The 15,895-nt window shown below is 47.7% G+C and overlaps 2 protein-coding genes across 2 annotated transcripts; both read left to right on the plus strand.

The window, feature by feature from the left end:
* The first annotated feature begins 916 nt into the window (after nt 1–916).
* vps16 (VPS16 core subunit of CORVET and HOPS complexes) lies at nt 917–9,237 on the plus strand. Its single transcript, XM_033615873.2, has 24 exons — nt 917–1,096; nt 1,563–1,651; nt 2,674–2,765; nt 2,904–3,032; nt 3,142–3,286; nt 3,369–3,484; nt 3,587–3,709; nt 3,795–3,850; nt 3,969–4,058; nt 4,453–4,624; nt 4,699–4,830; nt 4,950–5,077; nt 5,228–5,263; nt 5,359–5,467; nt 5,548–5,682; nt 5,757–5,865; nt 5,943–6,040; nt 7,354–7,458; nt 7,577–7,654; nt 7,810–7,896; nt 8,107–8,189; nt 8,294–8,390; nt 8,479–8,582; nt 8,671–9,237. The coding sequence occupies exons 1-24, from the start codon at nt 1,047–1,049 to the stop codon at nt 8,810–8,812; spliced, it is 2,505 nt and encodes an 834-aa protein (XP_033471764.1). The 5' UTR covers nt 917–1,046; the 3' UTR covers nt 8,813–9,237.
* A 322-nt stretch (nt 9,238–9,559) lies between these two features.
* Nucleotides 9,560–15,895, plus strand: rgn (regucalcin). Its single transcript, XM_078165785.1, has 8 exons — nt 9,560–9,696; nt 10,873–11,084; nt 11,162–11,344; nt 12,007–12,107; nt 12,332–12,446; nt 12,525–12,656; nt 12,732–12,886; nt 15,545–15,895. The coding sequence occupies exons 2-8, from the start codon at nt 10,922–10,924 to the stop codon at nt 15,593–15,595; spliced, it is 900 nt and encodes a 299-aa protein (XP_078021911.1). The 5' UTR covers nt 9,560–9,696; nt 10,873–10,921; the 3' UTR covers nt 15,596–15,895.

Consider the following 15,895-nt stretch of genomic DNA (forward strand, 5'->3'; position numbering starts at 1 on the left):
ACCTTTTAGTACCAGATCTGTGTGCTAGGTACCCCAACAGAGGGGGGACCAAACATGGGGACGCTAAGGAACGCTTCTGTTGGGACCATCCACAACTTTACACTGTGGAGACAGAAACTGTGACTGAACTGAACTGAACTGAACTGAACTGAACTGAACTGAACTGCTCGGTGGAAACGGAGCCAAACTGTCCTCGGGGTCTTTGAGGACCAGGTCTAAAGGCCCCGGCGACAAACGGCCCGTCTTCACACCGACTGTGAGCAGCAGAACAGTTCTGCAGCAGGTCAGAATGGACGGAGGTGGAAACAGGAAGTGACTTGCATCATGGATTAATTCAGACACAATGCAGTCCGGACTCTGAGCTGTGGTTTATGACGGGAGGTCACTTCCTGTCACTGTTACTGGGGAACGTCAGGAATTCCCTGTTCCATCCTGTGAGAACATGAAGAACACAACAGACCACAGATGATCATGTTAATAAACACCTCAGTGTTTCTGCTCTGTTGTTATTTATTTATTTACTTATTTATGATACCGTTTGTTGTAACAAGTGTCTCTTCACACTGTTTAAATGTTAATAATAAATGTTAGATAAACATCTGGTGACCTCAGTGTTCCTGGTCTGGTGTCTTTTTCTTTTTTTCATTCAGTCATTCGTTCATTTACTGTGTAATGTATTCATAGAAATAATAATATTAATTTATTTATAGTGTTCTGAATGTTGTCAATAGTGAATTTCTTATAAATGTTATAAACAAATAAATGAAAATAATCTCAGTGTTTCTAATCTCTTGTTATTTATTTATTTATTTATTTTTAGAAAATGTGTCTTTGTCGTGTTTTCAATGTTATTGATAATTAATTCTGCAGCCACGGGGAGGCGACAGTGAGCGCTGTTGATTCGACCGTAGAAGAAGAAGAAAGGCGGAAGAAGAAGAAGTGATCACCTGACTGAGCCGAAGCTAAAGCTTACAGAGGATCATCATCACCATCCTCCTCCTCCTCCTCTTCATCATCACAGTGAAGACGGTCGGGGCTCTCCGGACATGGCGTTCATCACAGCCAACTGGAACCCGCTGGGAGAAGCTTTTTATCGGTCAGTGTACTTCCGGCAGGTCGCTCACTCAGTAGCTAACGTTAGCCTCGCAGCTGTAAACAGGCTAACGTTAGCTGCTAGCTCACTGTAGCTTCAATAGAAACACAGCGACAGTTTTTTATTACTTTAACCAAACAGGTGATGACGTCAGGTGAGTTACTGTCACGACGAACTGGGCAGAGGACTGTAACCAATCAGAATCCGCCTTCAGTCAGGTGAACAGGTGTTGTTTAACGTCACCGAGAAACACAACAGTGTCAAAATGTCAGATTTGTAAATGGAGTCTGGTGGAGCAGAACAGGAAGTCAAAACTGTGACGCTTTATACTGAAGTAAACATTTACCATGATGCACTGTGACACAGTGTGCGTCCCTGTGTGTGTGACGTGTTAGTGGTTGTTTATATTTACATAAAAGTGTGTTGTGTGTGTGTGTGTGTGTGTGTGTGTGTGTCTGTCTGTCTGCAGTAAGACAGAGCTGTATGAGATGTGCTGGAACCTGAGGGACGGACTCAGAGACTCTCTGGTGGCTGCAGCTCCATACGGAGGACCCATCGGTAAGGGGGACAGGATTTACTCAGTATTCACACAGTTTGAGGGGTTAGTTTGGTGCCATGGCAACAACACGGAGAGACATGATCATAATTAAATATAAAAACAGAATCATATTGCAGAGCTAGAACAACAACACACAGAAACATCAGACTAAGATTACAGGAAGTAAAGGTCTAACTGTCATTTGGTCCCTGTCAGACCTGGTCTAACTGTCTTTGGGTTCCTGTAGGACCAGGTCTAAGCCGCATTAGGTTCCTTTAGGATCAGGTCTTACCGTCATTGGGTTCCTGTAAGACCAGGTCTAACCATCATTGGGTCCCTCTAGGATCAGGTCTATCCATCATCAGGTTCCTTTAGGATCAGGTCTAACCATCATCAGGTTCCTGTCAGACCAGGTCTAATGGTCCTTGGGTTTCTTTTAGGACCAGATCTAAATGTCCCTTGGGCATCATCAGGTGCCTTTAGGACCAGGTCTAACCATCCGTGTGTTTCTCTTAGGACCAGGTCTAACTGTTCCTTGGGTTTCTTTAAAACCAGGACAGTTTAGATTCCTTTTAGGACCAGGTCTAAACATCTTGGCGTTCCTGTAGGACCAGGTATAATCGCCACTGGTTTCCCTTTAGGACCAGGTCTAACCGTAATTGGGTTCTTGTAGGATCAGGTCCAACCATCATCGGGTCCCTGTTGTACCAGGTCTAATTGTCCTTAGGTTCCTTTCGGAACAGGTCTAACTGTCATCGGGGTCTTTCAGGACCAGGTCTCGTACTTGTTAAGTGATTGAGTACATGTTGGGTTCAGGTAGATTTTCCACTGGTCTGTTGGGATCTGTGAAGAACTGGAGAATGTTCTGGTTCAGACCTGTTGGAGTTCCAGTAAAACTTCTGTTCTGTGCAGTTCCACATTAGACAGTAACATAGAACCAGTACAGGAAGTATGTACAAGAAGTGACATCATTGTTTATGAGTTCTTGCTGTTGTGAGACATTCAGTGTCCACAGGTGTTGATGTCCTGTTGTCTGTCTCAGCACTCCTCAGAGAACCTCACAGACGTTCTCCCAGTTCTCGTCCTCAGTTAGAGATTTATTCTGCATCTGGAGTCAGCATTGCCAGCTTCCCGGTAAATATAAACCTGTCCCCATCAACCAATCAGACTCTGTCCTCATTAAGGACATGAAACAATCATACAGGAAGTCCTCAACAAGTTGTCTCTGTCCCTGTTTGTCTCTGTCTCTGTCCCTGTTTGTCTCTGTCGTAGTGGAAGAGTGGTCCTGTGGTTCACCTGGGTTGGACAGTCAGTGATGAACTGTTGTGTATTCAGGAGGATGGATCGGTTCTGATCTACGACCTGTTTGGATCCTTCAAGAGACACTTCAGCATGGGACAGGTCAGTCTGTTAACTAGTTAACTAACCACTTCAGTATGACACAGGTCAGTCTGTTAACTAGTTAACTAACCACTAGACCTGAATCTCTGTGTGTTTCCATCACTAACAGGAAGTGGTCCAGAGTCAGGTGTTAGAAGCCAAAGTGTTCCACTCTCCTTATGGAACAGGTGTTGCCATAGTAACGGGCTCCTCCCGCTTCACCCTGGCAACCAACATTGATGACCTGAAACTCCGGAGGTTACCTGAGATCCCAGGTAACACCTGATTCACCTGTGGTTTCACTCTGTGGTTCATGGTGTTTGAGTTCTAACTGTTAGACGGTCTTACCGTCTGCAGGTCTACAGGGGAAGCCGTCCTGCTGGGTCGTCCTCACTCAGGACAGACAGACTAAAGTCCTGCTGTCAAACGGACCTGACCTCTACATCCTGGACAACACGTCTTGCACTGCTGTGGTGAGACAGTTAGTTCTGGCCCTACAGCACGATCATGTCCACAGGGCCCTTAGAGACAGGTAGAGAAAGACATGAGACTAACCTCACCTGTCCATCTTTCAGTGTCCCCCAGGTCTTAGTCCGCAGGCTGGCAGTATTGTCCACATGTCTGTGTCCTTTAGTTATAAGTACCTGGCTCTCTTCACTGATACCGGGCACCTGTGGACAGGCTCTTCCCACCTTCAGGTGAGCTACTTGTCTGACCAATCAGCTGCTTGATCTAACCTGAGGGGGCGGAGTCTGATGATGACATGTGATTCTGTCTCTGCAGGACAAACTGAGTGAAGTGGACACTAAAAAGTCCACGCCTCCCAAACAGATGGTCTGGTACGTTTACATGTCCACCTGTCTGTCTGTCCACTGACCTGCATGTCTCTCTGTCTGTTCACTACCCTACATGTCCACCTGTCTGTCTGTCCACTGACCTACATGTCTCCCTGCGCAGGTGTCGCAGACCAAAGAGTCAGCAGCCCTCTGTGGTGTTGATGTGGGACAGACTGCTCATGGTGGCCGGAGTGTGTCACGATACCATCCAGTATCCTTTGAACTAGTTCAGACTGGAACCATGAACCAGTTCAGACTGGAACCTTGAACCAGTTCAGACTGGAACCACGAACCAGTGCAGACTGGAACCACAAACCAGGTCAGACTGGGACCAAGAACCAGTTCAGACTGGAACCCCAAACTAGTTCAGACTGTCAGACTGACAGAAATTTGTTATGGTTCTCCTGGAGCTCGTTACGGGTCTACCTGAGGACCTTGTGGTTCTACTGGAGGTCATTATTGTTCTATCGGACGTTGTTGTGGGTCTCACAGGACTTGTTGAGCTGTGTTTTCGGTTCAAGAACCTCCTCCTGTTTCAGGTGACCTCTCGTTTGAAGTTGTTCTCTGGTCAGGTTCCCCATTTGACCCTTGACGCTGGACCTCAGGTTCCCCATAGAGGATCACTGTGTTTTGGTCGGAGAGCTGGATGGAATTCGGATCATCAGCTCGACCAATCAGGAGCTGCTTCAGGAGGTGCCTCTGGTCTGTCAGGACATCTTTAAGATTGCCTCCATGGCTCCTGGAGCTCTGCTGCTGGAGGCCCACAGGGAGTACGAGGTAAGAACCCGCCCATCTGACCGCACGCTCCTCTGATGTTTGTCTCTGATCTTGTTCCTTTTGTTTCTGTGTAGAAGTCGAGTCAGAAGGCTGATGAGTACCTGAGGGAGATAAAGGAGCAGAGCATGCTGGGAGAAGCAGTCCGACAGTGTGTGGAGGCAGCAGGACACGAATATGACGCCAACACCCAGAAATCCCTGCTGAGGGTGAGAACACACGCTCACTCGAGGGGCTCTGTATTTTGGTGTGTTACAGTGTTCTCATGTCTCGTCCACCAGGCAGCGTTCTGTATCATTGTTCTGTGTTCTCACGTCTCGTCCACCAGGCGGCGTCCTTTGGGAAGTGTTTCCTGACAGACTTCAGTTCGGACCCGTTCGTGACGATCTGCAGAGAACTCCGAGTCCTGAACGCCGTCAGGGAGAGCACCGTGGGGCTGCCACTCACTCACACTCAGTATCCTCACACCTAGGTGCATCATGGGACATGAGGTCCAACAGTCTGTTCTAATAAACTGCAGTGACTGTGACTGTGATGTCATCATCTGATGCAATCAGACGTCAGATCAGTAACCATGGTGACAGCCTCCTTGACCTCTGATCTCAGATTCAAACAGATGACTATACAGGTGCTGATCGACAGGTAAGTCCACCCATCTAACCTATCTATCTTTGTGTGCCTGTCTGTATCACTGGTCTGCGTCTCACCTGTCCGTCTCTCACCTGTCTGTCTCTCAGACTGGTGTATCGACAGTTTTATCCGTTAGCGATAGAAGTCTGCCGTTACCTGAAGATTCCAGATTATCAGGGAGTCAGCAGAGTCCTCAAACACTGGGCCTCATGCAAGGTAACCTGTCTCACCTGTCTCACTTAATGCACCTGTCTCACTTGACTCACCTGTGTGTCCCACCTGTCTAACCTGTGCAGGTGCAGCAGAAGGACCTATCAGACGAGGCCATAGCCCGAGCGGTGTGTGTGAAGGTGGGAGACTCACCTGGTGTGTCTTACTCACACATCGCAGCCAAAGCGTACGAATGTGGACGCACTGAGCTCGCCATCAAGGTAACAAACATACCTGTCTCTGTCCCTCCTTGGCTCACCTGTCTGTCTCACCTGTCTCTCTGTCTCTCTGTCAGTTGTTGGACTTTGAGGCTCGGTCTGGAGAACAAGTCCCTCTGCTGTTGAAGATGAAGAGGAGTCAGCTGGCTCTCAGTAAAGCTGTGGAGAGTGGAGATACTGACCTAGGTGAGTGTCTCTTAGCCCCGCCCACTACCTGTCTGACAAGCAGATGATGTCACACTGATGGGTTCCTGTGTTCTTAGTTTACACGGTGGTGACGTACCTGAAGAACGAGATGAACAGAGGAGACTTCTTCATGACTCTGAGGAACCAACCGGTCGCACTGAGTCTCTACAGACAGGTACTCTTCATCACCATATTAATTTTGGTTGGAAAATTTCTTGATGTATTTTTATTAGAGCAGGTCTTACAGTAATTCAAGAATCGCCACCTCAATGTGGTGGAGGGGTTTGCGTGTCCCGGTGATCCTGGAAGCTGTGCCCCTCCCACCCTCCACATATAACACACACACACAGGGCACTGAGGCACCAGGTGAGGAAAAACCACCTATGGGGAGCTCATCCACACTGAGAGGCGCCACAGCCGACGGCCACAGAGACCACTCCGACCCAGATAGATCAGGGTGGCCCCCCAGTCCTCGGGGGCCTGAGGGATCTCCAGGACGACGTCCCCGCGGGCAGACCGGACACACCTCCCAGTGTGGAGGCCCCCCATGAGGATGCGGATTCTGTCCTGGCCGTAAACAGTGGACTAGCTCGTCGTTGGAGTTTGCCCATCCAGTCTACATGTGCTTTGTGGACTTGGAGAAAAAGGGGTCTGGTTTGGGGACCTTAGAATTGCATTTCTGCTTGTTGCAGATGATGTGATTCTGTCGGCCTCATCACACCGTGACCTCCAGCATGACCTGGGGCAGTTTGAGTGTGAAGTGGTTAGGATGAGAGTCAGCACCTCCAAATCGGAGGCTATGGTTTTCTGCCAGAAACTGGTTCAGGAGTGAGGGTGGAATGGAGCAAGAGATGGACCGGCGGTTTAGTGTGGAGTCTGCAGTGATGCATGTGCTGTGCTGGACTGTTGTGGTGAAGAGGGACCTGAGCCGGAAGGTGAAGCGTTGTATTTCCTGGTCCATCTGCGTCCCAACCCTCACCTATGGTCATGAGCTCTGGGTAGTGACTGAAAGAATGAGGTCACAGATACAAGCGTCTGAAATGAGTTTCCTCTGTAGGGTGTCTGGGCTCAGCCTTAGAGATAGGGGGAGGAGTCAGACATCTGGAGGGAGCTCGGAGTAGAGCCGCTGCTCCTTCATGTTGAGGTGGTTCAACATCTGATCAGGATCCTCCTGGGCACCTTTAGTTAGAGGTGTTTCAGGCACATCGCAGTGGTAGGAGGCCCCGGGGCAGACCCAGAACACACTGGAGGGATTGTACTGTATATCTCATCTGGCCTGGGAAAGCCTTGGGGTCCTCCAGGAGGAGCTGGAAAGCGGTGCTGGAGAGAGGTATGTCTCTGATGCTTTGCTTGACTTGCTGCCCCTGAGACCCGGCTGCGGATAAGCCGATGAAAATTGATGGATGGGTTACAGTACTTTATTTAACTTTGTTAGAACCGTACTTTATCACAGTCCTCAACTGATAAGGTTTCTGTATGTGTTGTCAGTTCTGTAAACTGCAGGAACAGGAGACTCTAAAGGATCTTTATAATCAGGACGATGATCACCAGGAACTCGCCAACTACTACGTCACTGCCAGCTACAGAGAAAAGGTAACGACACCTGTTACCTGTCAGGCAGTCTGCCAAACCACCAGAGCAGGACTGTGAAGAGACGTCAAGCCTTTATTGACCTGTCTGTCTGTCTGTCTGTCTGTCTGTCTGTGTGCAGAGGTTAGAAAGCCGTCTGTCTCTCCTGCAGAGCGCTGTCGACGAATACAACAAGGCCAAGAATGAGTTCTCTGCAAAGGTGAACCTTTTCAATAAGATATTATAAACTTAACCTTTCTGCTCACGTTAATGGTGTACCTGACCACACCTGTCACACAGGTAGGTGTACAACTTTAATCACCTGGTGGATTATTTACAGAAACCTCCATCATCATCTTTGATTTCTGTCTTCAGGCCACAGAGGACGAGATGCGTCTTCTTCGCTTCCAACGCAAACTGGACGATGAGAAAGGGGCGGGGCTACTGGGACTGTCCCTGCAGGTACACAGAGGGGCGGGGCTACTGGGAATGTGCAGGTACATAAAGGGGCGGGCGTATTAGTAAAGGGTGATGAGGGTGAGTAGTTCAGTTCTTGTCTTCAAGTGTGACATGAAGATGTAGTTTCAGGAGTACAGGTGAGTGTGGCACCTGTTTCTAAATTTGAATCAATGTCACCTGCCTGCCTTGTGATGTCACTTCCTGTTTGTCCAGGCCACCATGGAGGCTCTGCTGGCTTTAGGACTCCACAAACAAGCAGAACAACTTTACAGAGACTTCAGAGTACCTGACAAAAGGTGATGTCACTGCTGCCTCTTCTGTGATTGGCTGAACTGAGTCTGTCCCACCTGTCTCACCTGTCCCACCTGTCCCATCTGTCTCACCTGTCTTAACTGTGCAGATATTGGTGGTTGAAGCTGAAGTCTCTGGCAGAGAAGGAGGAGTGGGAGGAGTTAGAGAAGTTCTCAAAGAGCAAGAAGTCTCCTATTGGCTACCTGGTAAGAAGAAGCCCCGCCCCCTCACTTTAATAATGATTTAAAGATAGAACTACATTTCCCATGAGTCTTAGCGTTGTCTCCTCGTCAGGCGTTTGTTGAAGTCTGCATGAAGAGTAACAACAAGTACGAGGCCAAGAAGTACGTTTCCAAGGTGACGCCTGAGCAGAAGGTCAAAGCTCACCTGGCTGTCGGGTAAGACTCACTGTGACACCTGTGACATCATCACACAGGTGAGCCCTGACCACTCAGGTGACTCCTCCTTTTCTCCTCTTCCTGTCAGTGATCTGGAGGGCGCGGCAGACGCTGCAATCGAACGCAAGAGCGACTCAGAGATGGGGGCGGTCCTCTCCAGATGCCCCGCCTCCGACCGCCTCTTGATTGACAGGTTGACCCGAGCCAGAGCCACCGCTGCCAAAAAGTGATCCACCCTTCCCTCCATTCAGAGTGTGTGTACAGAGACAGCAGATGGTCCGTCGCCACAAAGTGCTCCTCAGCTTACCGTCTGACTGGCACTCAGAGCAGGCGTCACCATAGCAACCAGAGTCGTTTCTTCTTCATGGGCTTTAATATCAGAACTGATGATCATGTTATCGATCTGTGCTGATAAGTTATGATTGATTATTGATTGCCCAGATGATGTTGTTTTGGAATGTGTTCTTCTTCTGTGTTTGCTGCGATTGAGCCGCAGCCTGATCTACTGAATGTCTGTGAAGTTTGTCTCCAGCGCTCCTGTTTATCCACCTTATTTAACCGATCACTGATCACCTGTATCAGAGCTGAAAGTTCCTGTACAAACTGAACATCATTTCCTGTCGCTGCTTCACATTAAAAGCGTCCACCAGAGAAACAGAGGAACGTTTTATTGTGAAGAAACATTTAAACAATATGTCTGTTTTTGTTGTGAACAGTTTTAATTTAAACAGTTAAACTGAATAAACTGTTTTTTTAGTCTTTTATTCTGACTGAAGGATAAATAATAATAATAATAATTAATTTTAATCAACAGTTTTTATTGATAAAATCTTTGTTTATTTTTAATATATTTTTTAGAAGTGTTATAAATACTTAATCAGCCCTCTGATGGTTTATTAACTTCATCAATGTTTGTTATCGATGATAAATCGGATCTGTTTGATTGACTGTGTCTGGTGGGGTGCGTTTGGTCGGAGTCAGCCGGTTCGAGGGGGGCGGAGCTGTGATGTCATCAGCTGGAGCAAAGTGTCACAGAGAACTTGTTGCACCCGCGTTCCGTGAACGTACAACGAACAACCTGAGGAACATCTGGGAGTGAATCTCACCGCAGCAGGTGAGTTTGTTTGTTGTCCAGGTGTGTGCGCGTGCCTGTACCGCACGTGTTTAAAGTAGCTTGAAGACGCCTTTTCGGGAACCAGACTCCACTCAAGTATCAAGTTAAAGCATCTGTGTGTTTCCGAAAGTGGGCTTTGTTTGTGAGCCGAATTAAAGAGAAACACTTCCGCTGTCATATCAAGTCGTTAGTTTGATTCCAGCAGGTGTCTGACGTGTGGAGGAGCAAGGCAGCAGCAAAAAATGACGGATTGTAAACGGAGTCTGGCGACAGAGAAACATGTTGAATCAGCATCAGTGTAGTTACTGTTTAACTGACCTGCTGTTCGTCACCAACATGGAGACAGTGAAGTTCTGCAGAATCACAGAGTGCTACTTTAATAATAATGTGTACCAGTACTGACTCAGCTGTGTGTGTGTGTGTGTGTGTGTGTGTGTGTTTGTAGCGTCATTATACTACTCCATGTTATAGTGCAGCGTTACACCACAGGTACACAACATTTGTACTGCATGTTACTGCATGTTTCACAGGTGTGTTCAAAGGTGAAGGGTCACTGTGACCTTGCGTTTGTCTCCTTTTCTTGAACACTGTATTTTAAGAAGGCTTTGAAGGAATTTCATCGAATTTGGCACAAACATCAACTTTGAGTCAAGGGTTACCCGATTAAAATTTGGTGGTCAAAGATGAAAGGTCAAGGTTACTGTGACTTCATCTGTTGCATTCTCGTGAACATGGTATCTCAAGAACATGTTTACGAATTTGGCAAAAACGTCAATTTGGATTCAATGGCAAACTGATGAGATTTAGGTAGTTCAAGGTCAAGGTCACTGTGACCTTGCATCTATCTCATTCTTGTGAACCCATTATCTCAAGAACACTTTGGGGGAATTCCCTAAAATGTGGCACAAACGTCCACTTTGAGTCAAGGATTACCTGATTAGAATTTAGTGGTCAAAGGTGAAGGGTCAAGGTCATATGGTAATGTGTAGTACTGTGTAGATATACATTGTATAGTACTACTAGAGTGTGTTGTATTAAATACTTTAACATGTAGTCACATGCAGTATGTGTACATCGTGTAGTACTTTTATATGTAGTAATGTAATATGTAGTACTGTCATGCAGTACTTTTATTATTTTATTTTATTTGACTTCCTGTTGTTTCCATGGAAACAGTGGTTGACAGGCCTTCTCTTCAGTGATTGGTCCAGACAGACAGGTGACGATGTCATCGGTGAAAGTGGAGTGCGTGGTGATGACGAGAGCTCTGATTGGCGAAGGGCCGGTGTGGGAGGAATCGGAGCAGATGTTGCTGTTTGTCGACATTGCCGGGCAGAAAGTCCACCGCTGGAGCCCAGCGACCAATCAGATCCAGTCTGTGGAGACAGGTCGGCCAATCAGGAGAGTTTGTTCCTTAATTAAACTAAAAGACGTTGAAGACTCACACCTGTCCGTCTGTCCTCAGGTGACATGGTGGGGTTCGCGGTTCCTCGTAGGTCAGGTGGTTATGTGGCTGGTGTGGGGCGCAGCATCGTGGCTGTTGATTGGTCGACTCAGACGATGACATCATTGGTGGAAGTTGACGAGGACAAACTGAACAACAGACTGAACGATGGGAAGGTTGATCCAATTGGACGGCTGCTGGCAGGTCAGTGTGGGTTTCTGAAACTTCTCTGTCAACCACATTCACGTCCTGTTTGAGCACCAAGACCTTTCCTACGCAGCGGCGACAGTTGTTGCCGGAGGCTTTATGTTTTCAGGTTGTTTTCATCCTGTTCTCTTGAACCTGATATTTCAAGAACACCTTGAAGTAATTTCCTCAAATTTGGCACAAACGACAATTTGGATTAAATGGCTAAGAGATTAGATTGAGGCAGTTCAAGGTCAAGAATGCCGTGGGGGAATATCCTCAAATTTGGCACAAATGTCCACTTTGAGTCAAGGATTACCTGATTATAGTTGTGGTGTTTAAAGGTGAAGGGTCAAGGTCACTGTGACCTTGTCTGTTGGATTTTCATGAAGATGGTATCTCAAAAACATTTTGATGGAATATCTACAAATTTGGCACAAAAGTCAATTTGGACTCAACAAAAAACTGATTGCCCATATGTCCAGGAGACGAAAGTGACCGAAATGACCTGACAGTGTGTGGTGATATTTTTCCCCCCGTTAAAGGGTTGTTTTTTTTTCCCCTTATCAGCTGTGAGGGTCATAAGGACAGAGGGATGTCGTATGCTGTAAAGCCTCCGAGGCAAATTGTGATTTGTGATATTGGGCTTTATAAATGAAATTGATTGATTGGTGTCTCAGGTACGATGGGGAAGGAGGAGCGACCTGCGGTGGTTCAGAAACAGCAAGGATCTCTGTTCTCTGTGACCTCTGACCTCACTGTGACCAAACACCTGAGCCAGGTAACCTCACCTGTCTGTCTCTGTGACCTCTGACCTCACTGTGACCAAACACCTGAGCCAGGTAACCTCACCTGTCTGTCTCTGTGACCTCTGACCTCACTGTGACCAAACACCTGAGCCAGGTAACCTTACCTGTCCGTCTCTGTGACCTCTGACCTCACTGTGACCAAACACCTGAGCCACGTAACCTTACCTGTCCGTCTCTGCACCTGTCTCACTCTCAGGTGGACATATCTAATGGCTTGGATTGGTCTTTGGATCAGAAGACGTTTTACTACATAGACAGTTTGGCTCTGACTGTCGACGCTTTCGACTACGATTCAAACACCGGACACATCGGTAATAATGTACTTATACTGCAGTACGTATGTGTATTTATACTTCTGTTCATGTGGTAACTGCTGTGTGGTTGCCTAGGAAACCGCCGTGTGGTTTATCGTATGGAGGAGGGGGAGGGGCTTCCAGACGGGATGACAGTGGATGCTGAAGGTCGTCTCTGGGTGGCCTGTTATAACGGGGGACGAGTCATCAACATCGACCCTGCTACTGGTTAGTTGTACTGGTTAAACTGGTCAGGTTACGTCATGTGTTGTTGTTCTCAGGTGACTTGTTGATTGCTCGCAGGCGTGCGGTTGCAGACGGTCTCTCTGCCAGTGACGAAGACCACCTCATGTTGCTTTGGAGGTCCTGACTACGCTGACCTCTATGTGACTTCAGCTAGTGTGGGCCTCAACCAATCAGATAGGAGAGCGCAGCCTCTGGCCGGAGGCACCTTCAGGGTGAGACTCACCTTTCTCACCTGTACCACTAAGTCACCTGTATCTCTGACTCACCTGTATCTTTGACTCGCCTGTATCTCTGACTCGCCTGTATCTGACTGGCCTGTATCTCTGACTGGCCTGTATCTCTGACTGGCCTGTATCTGACTGGCCTGTATCTCTGACTGGCCTGTATCTGACTGGCCTGTATTTGACTCGCCTGTATCTCTGACTCGCCTGTATCTCTGACTCGCCTGTATCTTTGACTCGCCTGTATCTCTGACTGGCCTGTATCTGACTGGCCTGTATCTCTGACTGGCCTGTATCTGACTGGCCTGTATTTGACTGGCCTGTATCTGACTGGCCTGTATTTGACTCACCTGTATCTCTGACTGGCCTGTATCTCTGACTGGCCTGTATTTGACTCACCTGTATCTCTGACTCGCCTGTATCTCTGACTGGCCTGTATCTGACTGGCCTGTATTTGACTCGCCTGTATCTCTGACTCGCCTGTATTTCTGACTCGCCTGTATCTTTGACTCGCCTGTATCTCTGACTCGCCTGTATCTCTGACTCGCCTGTATCTTTGACTCGCCTGTATCTCTGACTCGCCTGTATCTTTGACTCGCCTGTATCTCTGACTCGCCTGTATCTTTGACTCGCCTGTATCTCTGACTGGCCTGTATCTGACTGGCCTGTATTTGACCCGCCTGTATCTTTGACTCGCCTGTATCTCTGACTCGCCTGTATCTCTGACTCGCCTGTATCTGACTCACCTGTATCTTTGACTCGCCTGTATCTCTGACTCGCCTGTATCTCTGACTCACCTGTATCTCTGACTCGCCTGTATCTGACTCACCTGTATCTGACTCACCTGTATCTCTGACTCGCCTGTATCTGACTCACCTGTATCTTTGACTCGCCTGTATCTCTGACTCGCCTGTATCTTTGACTCGCCTGTATCTCTGACTTGCCTGTATCTTTGACTCGCCTGTATCTCTGACTCGCCTGTATCTCTGACTCGCCTGTATCTTTGACTCACCTGTATCTCTGACTCGCCTGTATCTCTGACTCACCAGTATCTTTGACTCATCTGTATCTGACTCACCTGTTTCTCTGACTCACCTGTATCTCTGACTCGCCTGTATCTCTGACTCGCCTGTATCTTTGACTCGCCTGTATCTCTGACTCGCCTGTATCTTTGACTCACCTGTATCTTTGACTCATCTGTATCTGACTCACCTGTATCTTTGACTCGCCTGTATCTCTGACTCGCCTGTATCTGACTGGCCTGTATCTCTGACTGGCCTGTATCTCTGACTGGCCTGTATCTGACTGGCCTGTATCTCTGACTGGCCTGTATCTGACTGGCCTGTATTTGACTCGCCTGTATCTCTGACTCGCCTGTATCTCTGACTCGCCTGTATCTTTGACTCGCCTGTATCTCTGACTGGCCTGTATCTGACTGGCCTGTATCTCTGACTGGCCTGTATCTGACTGGCCTGTATTTGACTGGCCTGTATCTGACTGGCCTGTATTTGACTCACCTGTATCTCTGACTGGCCTGTATCTCTGACTGGCCTGTATTTGACTCACCTGTATCTCTGACTCGCCTGTATCTCTGACTGGCCTGTATCTGACTGGCCTGTATTTGACTCGCCTGTATCTCTGACTCGCCTGTATTTCTGACTCGCCTGTATCTTTGACTCGCCTGTATCTCTGACTCGCCTGTATCTCTGACTCGCCTGTATCTTTGACTCGCCTGTATCTCTGACTCGCCTGTATCTTTGACTCGCCTGTATCTCTGACTCGCCTGTATCTTTGACTCGCCTGTATCTCTGACTGGCCTGTATCTGACTGGCCTGTATTTGACCCGCCTGTATCTTTGACTCGCCTGTATCTCTGACTCGCCAGTATCTCTGACTTGCCTGTATCTTTGACTCGCCTGTATCTCTGACTCGCCTGTATCTTTGACTCGCCTGTATCTCTGACTCGCCTGTATCTTTGACTCGCCTGTATCTCTGACTGGCCTGTATCTGACTGGCCTGTATTTGACCCGCCTGTATCTTTGACTCGCCTGTATCTCTGACTCGCCTGTATCTCTGACTCGCCTGTATCTGACTCACCTGTATCTTTGACTCGCCTGTATCTCTGACTCGCCTGTATCTCTGACTCACCTGTATCTCTGACTCGCCTGTATCTGACTCACCTGTATCTGACTCACCTGTATCTCTGACTCGCCTGTATCTGACTCACCTGTATCTTTGACTCGCCTGTATCTCTGACTCGCCTGTATCTTTGACTCGCCTGTATCTCTGACTTGCCTGTATCTTTGACTCGCCTGTATCTCTGACTCGCCTGTATCTCTGACTCGCCTGTATCTTTGACTCACCTGTATCTCTGACTCGCCTGTATCTCTGACTCACCAGTATCTTTGACTCATCTGTATCTGACTCACCTGTTTCTCTGACTCACCTGTATCTCTGACTCGCCTGTATCTCTGACTCGCCTGTATCTTTGACTCGCCTGTATCTCTGACTCGCCTGTATCTTTGACTCACCTGTATCTTTGACTCATCTGTATCTGACTCACCTGTTTCTCTGACTCACCTGTTTCTCTGACTCACCTGTGTTCAGTATCATACACCTGGAGAGACTGACAGTCTGTGTGTGTCTGCAGGTGACAGGACTTGGGGTCAAAGGTCGTCCTTCAAACTCATTCTCTGGATGAGCCTCAGGAGATTCAAACAGCCAATCACAGAGCGGGACACCAGGAAGTGACCAACAGTCTAATTAATTAATCCTCACTGTCAGTAACGCAATTATAAATAAACACTGAATTTCACAAAATATTTGTAGCAGTTAGGAACTGTAAATAAATAAAAAAAAATAATTAAGAGACAGCCAATCAGTGAAGAGGAAACTGTATCATGTGATTAACAGCCAATCAGAGACCAGGAAATATTCCATATTCCTCTGTTTATCTTTGTGTAACCAGTGGAAAAAAAAATTAAACTTGAAAGACATTGAA

This window comes from Epinephelus lanceolatus, chromosome 24, assembly GCF_041903045.1.
Source record: "Epinephelus lanceolatus isolate andai-2023 chromosome 24, ASM4190304v1, whole genome shotgun sequence".
NCBI lineage: Eukaryota > Metazoa > Chordata > Actinopteri > Perciformes > Serranidae > Epinephelus > Epinephelus lanceolatus.

Coding starts and splice junctions, on each gene's coding strand:
- vps16 (XM_033615873.2), top strand. CDS start 1,047: ATGGCGTTCATCACAGCCAACTGGAACCCGCTGGGAGAAGCTTTTTAT. Junction 3,485..3,586: donor ACACGTCTTGCACTGCTGTG/GTGAGACAGTTA, acceptor TCCATCTTTCAG/TGTCCCCCAGGTCTTAGTCC. Junction 5,683..5,756: donor GCACTGAGCTCGCCATCAAG/GTAACAAACATA, acceptor TCTCTCTGTCAG/TTGTTGGACTTTGAGGCTCG.
- rgn (XM_078165785.1), top strand. CDS start 10,922: ATGTCATCGGTGAAAGTGGAGTGCGTGGTGATGACGAGAGCTCTGATT. Junction 11,345..12,006: donor AATTGGACGGCTGCTGGCAG/GTCAGTGTGGGT, acceptor TTGGTGTCTCAG/GTACGATGGGGAAGGAGGAG. Junction 12,887..15,544: donor TGGCCGGAGGCACCTTCAGG/GTGAGACTCACC, acceptor GTGTGTCTGCAG/GTGACAGGACTTGGGGTCAA.